The 13,753-nt window shown below is 36.6% G+C and overlaps 1 protein-coding gene across 1 annotated transcript in view; it reads right to left on the bottom strand.

The window, feature by feature from the left end:
- Positions 1-1,740: 1,740 nt before the first annotated feature.
- LOC103704020 (ABC transporter G family member 51) overlaps positions 1,741-13,753 on the bottom strand; it is a 46,246-nt gene continuing 34,233 nt past the window's right edge. The window contains 4 exon segments of the mRNA XM_026803420.2: positions 1,741-2,700; positions 3,431-3,597; positions 8,311-8,398; positions 8,490-8,661. Coding sequence (XP_026659221.2) covers positions 2,434-2,700; positions 3,431-3,597; positions 8,311-8,398; positions 8,490-8,661 — 694 coding nt within the window. The 3' untranslated portion in view covers positions 1,741-2,433.

Below are 13,753 nucleotides of genomic sequence, written 5' to 3'. Positions count from 1 at the left end.
GCATCCAACAAATAGAGGTTCAATATAATACTCCTCTAGTGAGAGTGTCATGCGAGAGGCAAAATGTTAGAATGAATCCTAGCCTTTTCATTATGATATGCTCGATAAATCTGTTCGTGATACAGAAACTGTTATCCCTGAATATAAGCAACAAGCTGTTTGGTGGTCTAAAAGTTCCTCCTTTGGCAACTCTTCAATCTTCGACTGCTGACTTGATCAAAGGCTAATCTACTCTTGGGTCATTATGTCAAGATTTTTCATGAGAACCGTGCACATGCGGTAAACAAAAGAATACATATTTCATTTTAGATGGCTCTTCCATTCCCATTATTAGTGTTATACCTGCATTCATCTTGCATGAAGGTTTTATACAAGAACGGATAACTTTTCAGATACTCCGGTTGGTTTTGGGATTCACGAACGGTTCACAGGAACAGGAGATCCTTTCTTGTCCGATGAAAGGCATAGCTGAACAATGATGTGTAATTGCCATTAGGCATGCATATATGTAGAGACACCATTTAAGATGAGCCATTGCTCTTTCTGAATTCCCAAAAAGAGAGTGTTTGATCTAGTAGTCTCTTTCTGCTGTAAAATTCAAGTAGACTGACAAATTATGTAAACACCCTGCTTAACTATTCTCCAATTTTACCTTTTTATTGCTGCATGTGACAGTCTAGATGCCTTCTCTCTCACACACCTTTTCTGTGACTGCATCTTGCCTCAGACTTGAGAAATAGGACAATTTACATTTTTAACAATATTTTATTATGTTTATGTATGATCGTTACAAAGGTATCTAAGCAAACTAGTTTTTGTTGTTTTAGTCTATTCAAGACTGAAGAAAGAACAGTATAGGCCTTTGTTGATATTGACAAAATTAGGTCACTGAAGGCTCAAAACTAATTTCTTGTTTTATAATGAGTTTAAATGACATTTGAACTATTTGAAGACAACAATTGACAGCCAGCACAGATGTCCGCGGCAGGCAAAGCAGTTTCTGCTAAATCTCGAAGCCAAAGAACCAGACAAAAAATACAGGCAAACATCACAGCAAACGCCACAGAAACCATTGTCAAGATCAGAACAAGGCATTCAAAGCCCATTTTGGTATCTCAGAATTCATTGAATCCAAGTTACACACCACATCAGGCAACAAGGTTCCTCATATCTACCATTGAATTTCATGCGGACAGGCAGATCTAGAGTTAGGTGCCTTGAATTCCTCCACTGAAGCTTTGAATGCAAGGCTGAGAAAATATATCCAGTCTTCCCCAGCAAGTCCATCGAGTCAAACACCAATTTAAGGGAAAGAATTTTGTCAGATATTCAGATTTTGTCACCAAGATCCCCCTTGCAAAAGCTTTCCTACATCAACTTTCAGAGAAGTCAAGCAATATGAAACTCAGGAACCAGGAGACATAACTAAGCTATATGAAATTCTAATTAACAGCCAATCTTCTCTTCTGTTTAATGAGTAATTTGCATGCAAAATAAGGGGAATCAAGTAATTTAGAATAGCCAACGATCGGAAAGGCAGCTTTTCAAATCCTAGGTCTCCATTGTCATACGTCCAGTACATTGGATATTATATTGATTTTTTATTTTTTTTATGTTTCATGCCACCAGGACTACTAATAAACAGAATCGGTAGAGGTGGATCTGAATCATTTTCATGCACTTCTTTAACCAAAAAAAAAAAGAAGAAGAAGAATTGTCGTAAAGCATGCTACAAGAGAGTTGCACTGCAGAAGACACAGGATTTGCATTTTCAAATGAAGATTGTACGTTCGTACAGATTAAAAAACAAATAGTCATAGTGCATGCAGTCAAGGCTGCTGACCATGATACGCACCACCATTTCTTCCATCGTACCTGAAAACTTTGAACCACCAATTTTCCAGCGGACATCAACTTGGTTTGCTTAGACCCATGATGAAAGGTTGCATTGACCGGTAGAAAATTTTAGGCTTCTTATTTGAAATTTCGGCTGTGACCCAACGCCGTATATTTCGATTTGTTTCTTGGGAAGCGGTTTGGCGGAATAGTTGCAAAAGTTTTCAAGGAAAACTCGAGCTGCCACATGCGTAACTCGTAAATCGACACAGCAGCAGTTCAGCATGAAGTTGGTTGTCTTACAAACATATGGACGGAAAGCACTTTATCCGGCCCACTTTTTTAGTTATCTTCGTCCACCTAACTCATCCCTCCATCATCTGCTCTAACTACAAGGAATTGGATGATCTTCTATACAAAATGGACCACTCCCGGGAGCGACGAAATCATGAAAGTTGGAGAACAGAAAAGATCTCTCGGCAAAAAAAAAAAAAAATCCAGTGTTCTCGGCTTCATGCATAGTCATGGGGTGAACAATTGTAAATTGTCCGGCGTGAGAGATAGAGAGAGAGAGCCTCGGGCCGCATAATAATGCAATCACCGTCTCTGAAAGTTGTGGACTTTGATGGAGATCGCGTACACACTGAAGAAGAGCACGGAGAAGCCAATTAGAACCAAAACAGTAACACCTGTCATTCCAGACTCAAAGCCAAGGTACTCCTCAAGATACTGTTTCACTGTGCCATCAAAGCCAGCCCCAACTAATCTGGTTTCAACGTCGCCTAACTGTGATGTAATGATGCCTCGCAGAGTCCATGCAACAGGGCATATATAATAAAACCAAATCCACCAACCAGGGATATTCTGTGAGAAAAAAAACCATATACCATACCATCATCAACACGAATCTATATGTTGATCATCAGAAACCTAAAGGAAAATTAAAAACAAAAACAGACAAGAAAGTGTCTGGAAAGCTCCAATAATATGACCGTCGCAGACAAAATAGACATGTACTTTAGAAGTGGTTAATAAAAAAAAATCAAGTTAAAAATGCAGTTGAGCAGTCAAATTGCACAATGTTATCTCAAAACTTCTATTGTCTGGTATCAGAGGGGGAAATCAATATTGTAGACCAGCAGAATATATGTTTGACATGCAAATTTAACTGCTGCTGATTTCTTAGTGGCTGGATAATAACAGACTAAAACTTAAAGAGAATTTGATAGTAAACCAAAGATTAACGAAAATTTAGATAGTACATTACCATAACTAATATTTTTCTGCTAATTATGATATCTGTTATAGATATAATTCATAAGAGAGCAATTTTCATGTCTCTTTAAAACCCGAGTCATAGTCAACTTAGACCATTATTTTTATTTTTGAATCAAAAACAAGACCATTCAGTTCCTACAAATCAAGGAAGCATTTGGACACACCAGGGCAATCGCCAGATTATGGTTGGAAGGCTGTCATATCATAGAAAGACAGTGGTAAAGGGGTTTAGAGTATATATGGTCCAGGATTCATGCAACTTCCCAAGAATGAAAGAAAAATAATACACGGCATGATCAGGGTCCTAGCTACTTACAGGTTTTGGGACCAGAAAACCTGAGAGAAGGTTCCACAGAGAGTAACACGCTGATGAAACAACTGCTGCTAGCTGCTGAGAAGGTGTCAAACCAATTGCCATCATTCCATAGAATGTGAAGTAGGTGAAAGTGAGGAAATTGAACAAGAGATATAACAAGAATTTCCCTGCCAAAATAAATAATAAAAAAAAGAATTAGAGTCTGTATTATGTGAAAAATTAAGTCATCACAGTCATGGCATCATTTCAGGGAAGTAAGGAACATGACCAGGAAGCATAATTAGCGATATGATTAATTAGTTTGAAAGATTCTGAATGGATCATACTTGACACCAGGAAGAAGGCAAAGTATAGAAAAAGCTGCGAAGTTTGTGAAGATTCTAAGATGCAACATTATGTACAATTGGCAAGACCATGTGGAGGATGGATTGGAGTAATCATACATTAAATCCTTAACCTAACAATCTCGGACAGCTATCCTTCTTCCTATTCATTCCTATTTAGGACCAACTGTGTTTGTCGATGCAAATCCTGCCATTTACCTTAGGACTGGCATCCTACCGAGATTAGAATTGAAATTCTCAAAAGTAATCAGGATTTATCATGATAAGGGAAAAATACAAATCATCCTATTTTTCAGCTAAATAGGATGACCAATTTTCTTTCTCGCATGGTGTCACATGAGAGTGCATTGAATGTTCAACGGTCAGTGGCAGGAGTTTGCTTTATCTAATAATATAGATAGATACCATTGATAAGGTCTATTTTCTTTGTTGATGCAAATCCTGGGACTTAGTTCTATCTCGGTCTAGAGATATGCTTAGCATGCCAAACATATCGTGAACGTTAAGTATTAAAAAAACATACTATAATCTTTTTGATCGCTCAATGGTAACTACACATGCACCATAAGCCCCTACTCGACAGTCAGAACTAGGGCCCGGACCGGTTGCCCAGCGGCACGAGTCAATACGCCCTCCGTACTATTCCGTGTCGGGCCCGTACCGACACAGTAGAGGTGGGGAAGAGGGAGAACGGAAAAGAGGAAAAGAGAAAGAACAAGGAGAGAGGAGGGTGGCGGAGGCCGGCGAGCCATGCGGAGGAGGGGCTCCGCCCTGGGTCCCCTTTTTTATTTCCATCACTTACTCGATAAAGCAGCAATATTAGCATGGCTATCTGGTAGAGACAAGCTACCAAGATCCTGGATGGGCATAATACAAAGGCCGGAGTCAAGTACCATGGCTTGACTACGAATGTGATATGGATGGAAATATTGACACTCAATTTAGAATTGAACATATGCATGTATGATGCATGTCCATTATTTTACATTTTCAATGTAATAGTTAGTTTACTTAACATGATTATATAGTCGCAACATTCTTTAGCACGTAATATAAAAATTAAAGTGTATTACATTTAAACATAAAAAATGGACTCATAAAATCCTATTTTCCACTCAAAACTAAACAAAGGAAGCTCAAAAGCCTTGATAACAAAAAAAAAAATTGGTGTACTAGTTTAGTACTAGTACTGGTATAGTACCATACCGGTGTCATATTGGTACTTAGCCAAGTATCGACACTACAAACCTTGGTCTCAATAAAGAACTATGTGAACATATGGTTCCGTTACAGGTATAATTTTCATGCCAACTCCAACGTACCACATGCCAAGACAAGGGCATATTATACCATCCTGACTTACCAATATGGAGGCCGGTACCGAGATAGTATATCTTGGTGTCTATTTGTCATGATATACATGATTGTGAGATGATCTAGAGATTGATACATCAATCAGAAAAATTGGAGAGTTTTTGCTTGTTTTTAACTCGTAATATAGTAAAGTGGGATGGTTCTAACCAAATTTGGTATGTTTATTAAATCTTACCAATTGCCCTAAATATGTATTATTTTGTCTTCTATGCTTTACCTTTTTGCATGTTAAAGCTCATTATTAAATAATAAAAATATTTATTATTTTGATCTCATCGAAATGATGGATATCAAAATCACATTGGTCCAACAAAGAGATCAAATTATGTTCAAGAGACTAAGTGTGCTAAGATATTTTTCCATCACTTAATAGAAATCGAAGTACGTAGAAGTGGCAAATATGCAAAAGACCTTTAAAAAAATCATGATGTGGCCTTGCGATAGTACAAATCCATCATGCATCAATATCTTTCTTTAATACTGCCAAGGAGATTTTAGATGCTCTTGATGACACATCTGCTGAAAATAATACAGCTTGAATATATGAGCTAGGCAAAGAAAAATAATTTAAAAAAATGGAGCAGAAGTCTAAGTGGGTCTCATAGGTTTGTCAAATTCCAGAAGTTGATAATTTTGAATGAGCTTATTTGTGACTCAGATAACTTGGCAAGTGGAAAAGACTTAATTATGTTTCCCTTTTTAATCAAATTCCACTTCTAAGTTAGTCAAGGTATAACCATTTTTTATTGACTTAAGCAAGTCAAAATAAGTTAGAACTTACACGATCAAGCATAGGTGCTTCCAGTTGTACCATTTTCTTCTAATTTTTAAATTGTAAGCTATTTTGAGCTTACAGAATCAAGCATAGGTGCTTGCAGTTGTACCATCCTGACTTCCTAGTATGGGGGCTGGTACCAAGACTGCATATCTTGGTGTATATTACTCATGATATACAGGATTGTGAGATCATCTAGAGACTGTTACATCAAGCAGGCAATTGGGGAGTTTTTGCTTGTTTTCACTCGTAATATAGTTAAGTGGAATGGTTCTAAGTTCTAACTATATTTGGTATGTTTATTAAATCTTATCGGTTTCCCTAGATATGTATTATTACATGATTATGGATTTTCACCTTTCTTTGAATTTTAAAACTTCTATGCTTTACCTTTTTGCATGTTAAAGCTTATTATTAATGAGAATAATAAATTGATTATTTTGATCTCACCAAAATGATGGATATCAAAATGGCATTGGTCAAACAAAGAGGCCAACTTACGTCCAAGGGGCCAAGTGAGCTAAGATATTTTTCCATGACTTAACTGAAATTGAAGTATGTAGAAAAGGCAAATATGCAAAAGAATTTTAAAAAAATCATGATGTGGCCTTGGGATAGTACAAATCCATCATGCATCAATATTTTTCTTTATTGCTAAGGAGATTTTAGATGCTCTTGATGACACATCTGGTAAAAATAATACAGCTTGAATATATGAACTAGACAAAAAAAATAATTTTAAAAAAATGGAGCAGAAGTCTAAGTAAGTCTTACAGGTTTGTCAAACTCAAGAAGTTGATTCGTGACTTTAAAAATAAACAGAAATTAGATAATTTTGACTAAGCCTATTGTGATTCAGATAACTTGGAAAGTGAAAAAGACTTAATTATGTTATCCTTTTTAACCAAATTCCACTTCTAAGTTAATCAAGGTATAACCATTTTTTATTGATTTCAGGTCAAAATAAGTTAGAACTTGCAGAATCAAGCATAGGTGCTTCCACTTGCACCATTTTTTAATAATTTTTAAACTGTAAGCTACTTTGAGTTCTCTTGTACTTAATTTAGGTACTAATTTGCATAGTTTGAAATAGTTATAGGCTACATAACCAGATGGCTGCTAAGCTACCTTACTGTTTTAACTTTTAAGTATATTGATTTGGGAAAGGGATCTCCCGAATATTGAATATCTGTTGTTAAACTGGATCGAATAGTTTATGAAATGGGTGGAGTACCAAAAACTATAGCCAGAGCAGCTATTTTAATAGCTGCATGCAAAATGCCTATACGAACTCAATTTGTTATTTCATGGTAGGGATATAGAACTAAAAAAGAGGGATGTGACACTCTACAGTAAAAGATGCACCTAGTCATTCCTTTCATTAAGTGAAATAAGATTATTTTATACTCAATTTTTGTTTTCTCCAGTAGGTAATTGCTATGACAGCTATTGTTTATATAAAAATCACTAGAATATGTTTCTCAAAATTTTGAATTGATTAAAAAAAACAAGCAAGAGGAGTTACATATTAAATTTTGCAGTTATAAAATCTTTTTTAGGTGATTAATTAGAGTAAGGATAAAATTAAAGCACATGGTTGGTCATTGAAAATCCCATGCTTTAACATCTATGTAGTTCGGATAGCATGTAGGCATGAAGTTTCATAAGTTATTAGCTATATGCATTCCTCTTATTCTTATCAAGGCCTTTTTTCTGCTGATTTTTTTATCTCATATTGCTACAAGTTTGATGCATTTATCTCCATATATAAATTAGTTGTTTTTAAGTTACATGATCTGCCTAAGCACTGACCCTCTCGAGTCAAATAATTATGAGTCAGCAAGTCAAGCCCAGGTAAGAAGATTTCCAACCTTGGAGTATCCTAATATCTTATGGGTTTGCAAGAGGAACTTAAAGTCTACCAGCTCCTTACAAAAGATGTATAGTGCCAAAAATATGAACACGAAGGGTTTCCAAAGTGGCCAAGTTTCATCTTGAGGTTGGATCTAAATATATCAACATTTTCAAGAACAAATTTCAGCAGGTAATGAAATACCATCACTCAAGTGCTTGACCACACTAATGCATCTTTTCCAACATCATCCATGTCTATTGGTGATCGAGCAGCCTTGGTTATGGTTGTGAAGCTGAAAACGACATGGTGACTGTAATGAACGAGAAAACTTATAGTTATAGGTGTTGTAAACAGTACTGATGCTACCACCCTCACCTTGGACATTACATATTCATTAATATGTATTTGTTTAGTAGAAGATGCAAAAGGATCTATGAGGCACTTACAAAATTAAAATTATTTTAGTCATCTAGTAAATAAATATAAAGGTATAAATTGTAAGAAACAGAAAATAAGGGATCTAAGTTCTTACCTAATGCCCTTTCATAATTGATCATGAAATAGGTGATGAAACCAAATATAATAGTTTGCGCAAAAATGTATGGAATCTCTACAATACCCTGTAATTTGAGACAATATTTAATGTTATGTAGTATGTACTGTTTAAACAAAACCAGGAAAACATGATAACAAAATAAAAAGGAAAACAACCTGTGCTGCTGCATAAGGAAATGGCGAGTACATTCTAGATGCTCTTTCTCTGTAGAAAACAGTCCTCTCAATAGAAATCACGGGCTGTACTGACGATGCATTATTTACTCCAAGAAACAGACAAGCAGCGTAAAGAGCCCCCATTACAATTTGCAAGTCCAGTGCTGTTTCCCTACAAAATAGATAAGGTCTATCATTTGATACATGATACCATTTTTGAAATATGGCATTTAATATATAAAATCATATGATTGAAAATTTTCCATTAAATTGCTACACAAGATTCTTCAGCTAAATCAAATAATTTTGAAAGTATGTGGTGAGGGTAGTATTTAGAGTATCATGCCTGAATCTGTCAAGAAAAAGTAGACTTTCTGTAATATAATCCCATATCACTTGAAATAAGCAAAACAGACACAAAATTGAGTTGTTGTAAGTACTCATCATAATCAGTTGCTTTCTTTTTGACATGGACCCATGTCCATGTGCCAGGTTTGGTTGTGTATGTACGTGTGGGATCCTTTTAATAAACAAAAAGAAATGGAATTATTTGGGTGCTTTAGGCTAAATCAGTGTCCAGATGACATAAGCTGCTTTCACCTAGAAGGGTGGATGAACAATCAAACATATAGTCATGATTATTCAAGGAAAGACTATGGCCTACCTCTTTTTTTTATGGAATTCTAAGGGCACAACTAGAGATGCTCCATGACACAAGGAACTCTAGAAGGTGGTGAGGTGAACAAGACTTGTGGTAAACAGGCATAAGCCTTCCATGGAGAGATGCAAGGACATTGTTCCCTGCAAGTCTTGTTCTATGCATCCATTGGATTCAACATATGTACCTAAATAATAAAGCCAGAAACCATGTCTTGAGCCTCTTGAGTCTTGAGCTGAAAAGAGCTTACAATTTTGGTGAAGTTATTCATCCATCTAGTTGAGGAGCCCTGCATTTTTTCCCTTCCTTCTTTCCTCCCTTTATTACTCACCCCTTTCTCTATAATAGAGACTTCTATTTTTCTACAATATATTTTCTATCAAATCTTAAGGCATCTTGACATTTCTATCAAATTTTAAGGTGTCTTACATTTCTTTAGTTTGAGAGCCTAAAGGCACACAGGCTGCATAATCATTGAATACCTGGAACAAACTTTGCAAAACCTCAGACCCACATACACAAACCACTCTTGAGGCTTGCATCCCATTTTAGTGAGAGCATTTTGTTTACTACTTTATCCAATCAAGTCATTCTGGAGTTTAGTTAAGGTTGTATTGTTAATTGTTCATCATATTCTAATTTTGTCCATGTGGTTCTTTCGAGTTGCATTGAAAGAGAGGCAACCATCCATGAATATACGATGACACATCTACTAGATAAGATAAGTGAATATTTGGTTCATTAAAAACTGCACATTAACTCCAAATCATATTCACCTTCCAATATCAGCTTAACTCTGGATTGATGATTTTATAATCTCAATTCTCAATTACTATAACTCAATAAAGATCATTAATATGATGTCAAAATATGTGTGATGCTTTACATGTAACCAACCGGCATTTTATAATCACAATTCTCAATTACTAGAAGTCCATAAAAATTATTAATATGATGTCAAAATATGTTTGATGCTTTACACGTAACCAACCCGCATTTTTAAGAAAATGTATGCTTGTACAGTGAAATTTGGTTCATAAGTGACTTTTGGTAAACTTAATATATGAAGCTGGAGACAAGTTTTACCTTAGCAATGCATAAATTACTAAATGGATCTAGTCGTGGATTTTAGTCTAGAGAAGCTTACTTTGTGAGACTTGGACTCCCTCAAGCCACAGCCATATGTAGCAGATTGCATGATAAATCATTTAAAAGTCCATGAGAGAGCATGGACATAAAGCAAATCATATTCTAAATTTGCTTACATCGTTTATATTGCTTATAATAGGTACCTCGCCATGCAAGATAAGCGATATAGTTAAGAACATGAAGGAGATCTATGAAGAAATATGGATGCAATTTTAAATTCATGTTCAATACAAAGAACCAACATATGTTAAACATGTCAAAAGTCTTCAGGAGGGTCGATTGTTTATGGTCAAAGATTAAAGTCCCAGGTCCTCTCCAACGGTCTTGGACTAGATCAATGAGACAGTGGGTCCAGGGAAGGGTCCAGGACCTGGTACATGAAAAACCAGGCTGTCACAGTTGGGACTAGCCAGTGCAAACTAGAACAAAGATCAGAAAGGCCAATACCCATTACCCACTGTACCAAGTTTAGGACAGCCTAACATCTCAACAATTCACTGAGATGCCTTTTTTTCTTTTCTTTGTTGGCCTTAGTAGTTGTTTGGAGATTTTTTTTTTTTGTTTGTCATAATTTAGGATTAGGAGATGCATTTTCAGGTTTGGCCTCAGCCTCCAGGCCAATTACCTGACAAGAGACCATGTGCTGGTACATTGTATAAATACAAGACAATATAACAAGAGAAAAGCGAAAGAGAGAAGAAGAGAGAGATCTCAGGTCATGGACGCCATAAACCTCATATACCAAAATAGTGCTGGTACCAATATCGGCGCCATAAACCTAATCATTGGCACAAAGACCTCCCTCGATCTTAAATTATGACAAATAAACTGTAAAACCTTTATAATCAACCACTGAAAACAATAACATAAAAGCTAAAGAAAAGCTAAAAACACATCATGGTGAATTACCAGGATGCCAACCCATCCCAAGTGTTGGGTCAATACCATCCTTATATCGTCCCAACTCCCAACTCATTCCCTGACCAATACCAGGTCTCGAACCAGGATTTGAAACCTTGTTTATGGTTCAATTAAAGAAAGAAAGAGTTCCATGGAAAATTAATAGCAAGCTTGTCTAAAAGAAGATTGGTCAATGCAAGATGTCTTGGAACTGACTTGCATTGCATTATACAGAATTACAAGAAAGTGTCTATGTTTAATGAAGCAAATATCATGAAATATCAGGAGTATGATGTGTTATGTCAACAGCATGGTAAAACTGTTTATGAAGCCAAAGAAGGTTAGGAAAATTTTGCATGGCAGTATTTTAAATTAAGCATAATATCTTATAAGCACTACATGGTAGGAAACGGGAACTATCAAATTTCAAATCCTTCCTAGATTTCACAGTCTAACTTGCAAAAATAGATGTAGAAATCACCAAGCACATTTTAACAAACTTTACTTAAGGATGAGTTCTTTAGTACCTGATGTGATGGTGCAAATCTAAAGCTCATGTGGAGGTCATTAATGGCTAACAATTTAAAAGAGATCACACAAAACAAAACCAAAACCAATTTAAGGCAAAAATATGGGGTATTCCAAATGATAACATTCTAAGTGGCACCAGCCACCAAAAATTTATTTTTGGCTACAACTCTCAATGGTTCCTGGTTGAATTAAGGAGAATTTCCACCAAGGGTGTCGTTACCATGTAAACAAGTTTATTAGCAATTTATGATATGAAGAATCCTGCAAAAAAATGTGTTCTAATAATTTAGAACAATCATTTTATGGTGCTTATTCCCTTAGCAGCACCCTTAAAGCTGTTATCAAAAACAATAAATTCATGTTGAATGTACAAAGCTAGTATGTTTGTAGACTAACAAATGCTAAAGATGATTATACAAACTACAGAAAAATTTAAATAGAAAATGATTTATAAGTGATCTTTATTGTCTTATAGAAAGCATAAGTTAACATGCAAGGTAATTTGGTGAAAGTTGTGAGAGGCATATCGCAAGGTTTTAAGTGCCGGAAAGCACATACAATTGCTAAAATTAACTAGACAGTTTCCAGTGATGTGTGCGGACATTAATGAACTTAAATAATGATATGGTGTGAGAACTTAGATTAATGATTGTCAATCTCTAGCCGATAAGAGTTAGATAAAGAAATTTAAAACTATGCAAGGATAAATACGTAGAAATGTGCCTTAGTATGTTATATAATCGGAGCTTGTTTAGTGAATATCAAAAGAAAGATAACAATAAGGTTCACAAAGTTGGATAATTGAATTGTAGAGTGATAAATTGGGAAATAGCTTTGGAGTGTTCATAAATGTTAAGCTAAGCATTTAGCAAGGACCAAAGATTGAACACCAAGCAATTTGGCACATACCTATCGAAATATACTATACCGAGACCCATGTCGGTTGGCTACCGGTTTGGTATGGTACCGGTTTGGTATGGGGTGAACTAGGTGGTTCACCCTGGTTCAATAGACCATAATTTAAGCCTTTTAAAGAGGTAGAGGCCCCGAACTAGTTCAAACTAGTGTGAACGAAGAGGTTAGCACCAGTTTTGCTCTGAACCGCCTGTTCTGGGCGGTTCAGGATGGTTTGGAGAGGATTTCAAAATTTAGGGCCGAACCGACCTGGTTCCCCACCAATTCGGTTCGGTATGAGGTGAACCAGGCTGTTTGATCCGGTTCGGCATATCTTGGTACCAGGCAAGGTTGGTCGAACCAATAAGAGAGAGAGGGGTCCATGAAGAGGCGGAGAAGGAGAGGAAGGGGGAGGGAGGGAGGAGGGAGGGAGAGATAGAAAGAAAGGGGGTCGAAGGCAGTGACCTCGAGACCTTGGACCTGGCTGAGGAAGTGGACCTCCAACCATTGGAGATGGGGGTACTGACTAGAAAAATAGCTCAACCAAGTACACCTCAAAGCTTGGGAAGGTGGCCATGGAGCTTTAGCTGCAATAGAGCACCACCGAGAGGTTTATTCCAATCGGGATGATCGCTACTGGAGAGCGGGGAGAGGGAGAAGGAGAGAGAAGAAGAAAGTGTTTCGAGCAAACTAGGACATGATCGAGATAACCTGTCGCAAGGGCGAGTTTCATAACCCAAACCAACCAGCATTGCTGAATGATCCCAACTTGGTGTCAATTCGGTTCGATACAGGCCAAATTGCCTAGTACGGGTCGGTTCAGCGATCCTTGTTACCAAGGCCCTCATGATATAGGTAGGCTCAAGTGGATACATGGAGGCTTTGTCCAAGCAGAAACCATCCAAACCACTTCCAAATCTCCTGAACCAAGGATGGATCGAGCATTTCGGGGATGGATAGAAGAAAATTTGTCCAAAATCAAATCTTGGATTGCTCCTGAATTGAGAGGTACATAAGAGCTCAAGAAGTGGGTTAAAGGGTGGATTTCGCTTGTTTTTAACCATTTGAAGGTGAAAATAAGAGGTAAAGGGGACAAAAAAAATTCTACAGGGAGTTCACATTGTATTAACTA

The sequence above is a fragment of the Phoenix dactylifera genome, chromosome 3 (assembly GCF_009389715.1).
Source record: "Phoenix dactylifera cultivar Barhee BC4 chromosome 3, palm_55x_up_171113_PBpolish2nd_filt_p, whole genome shotgun sequence".
NCBI lineage: Eukaryota > Viridiplantae > Streptophyta > Magnoliopsida > Arecales > Arecaceae > Phoenix > Phoenix dactylifera.
Note: the sequence above shows the minus strand (reverse complement) of the source record. Positions and strands in the feature narration are given on the sequence as shown.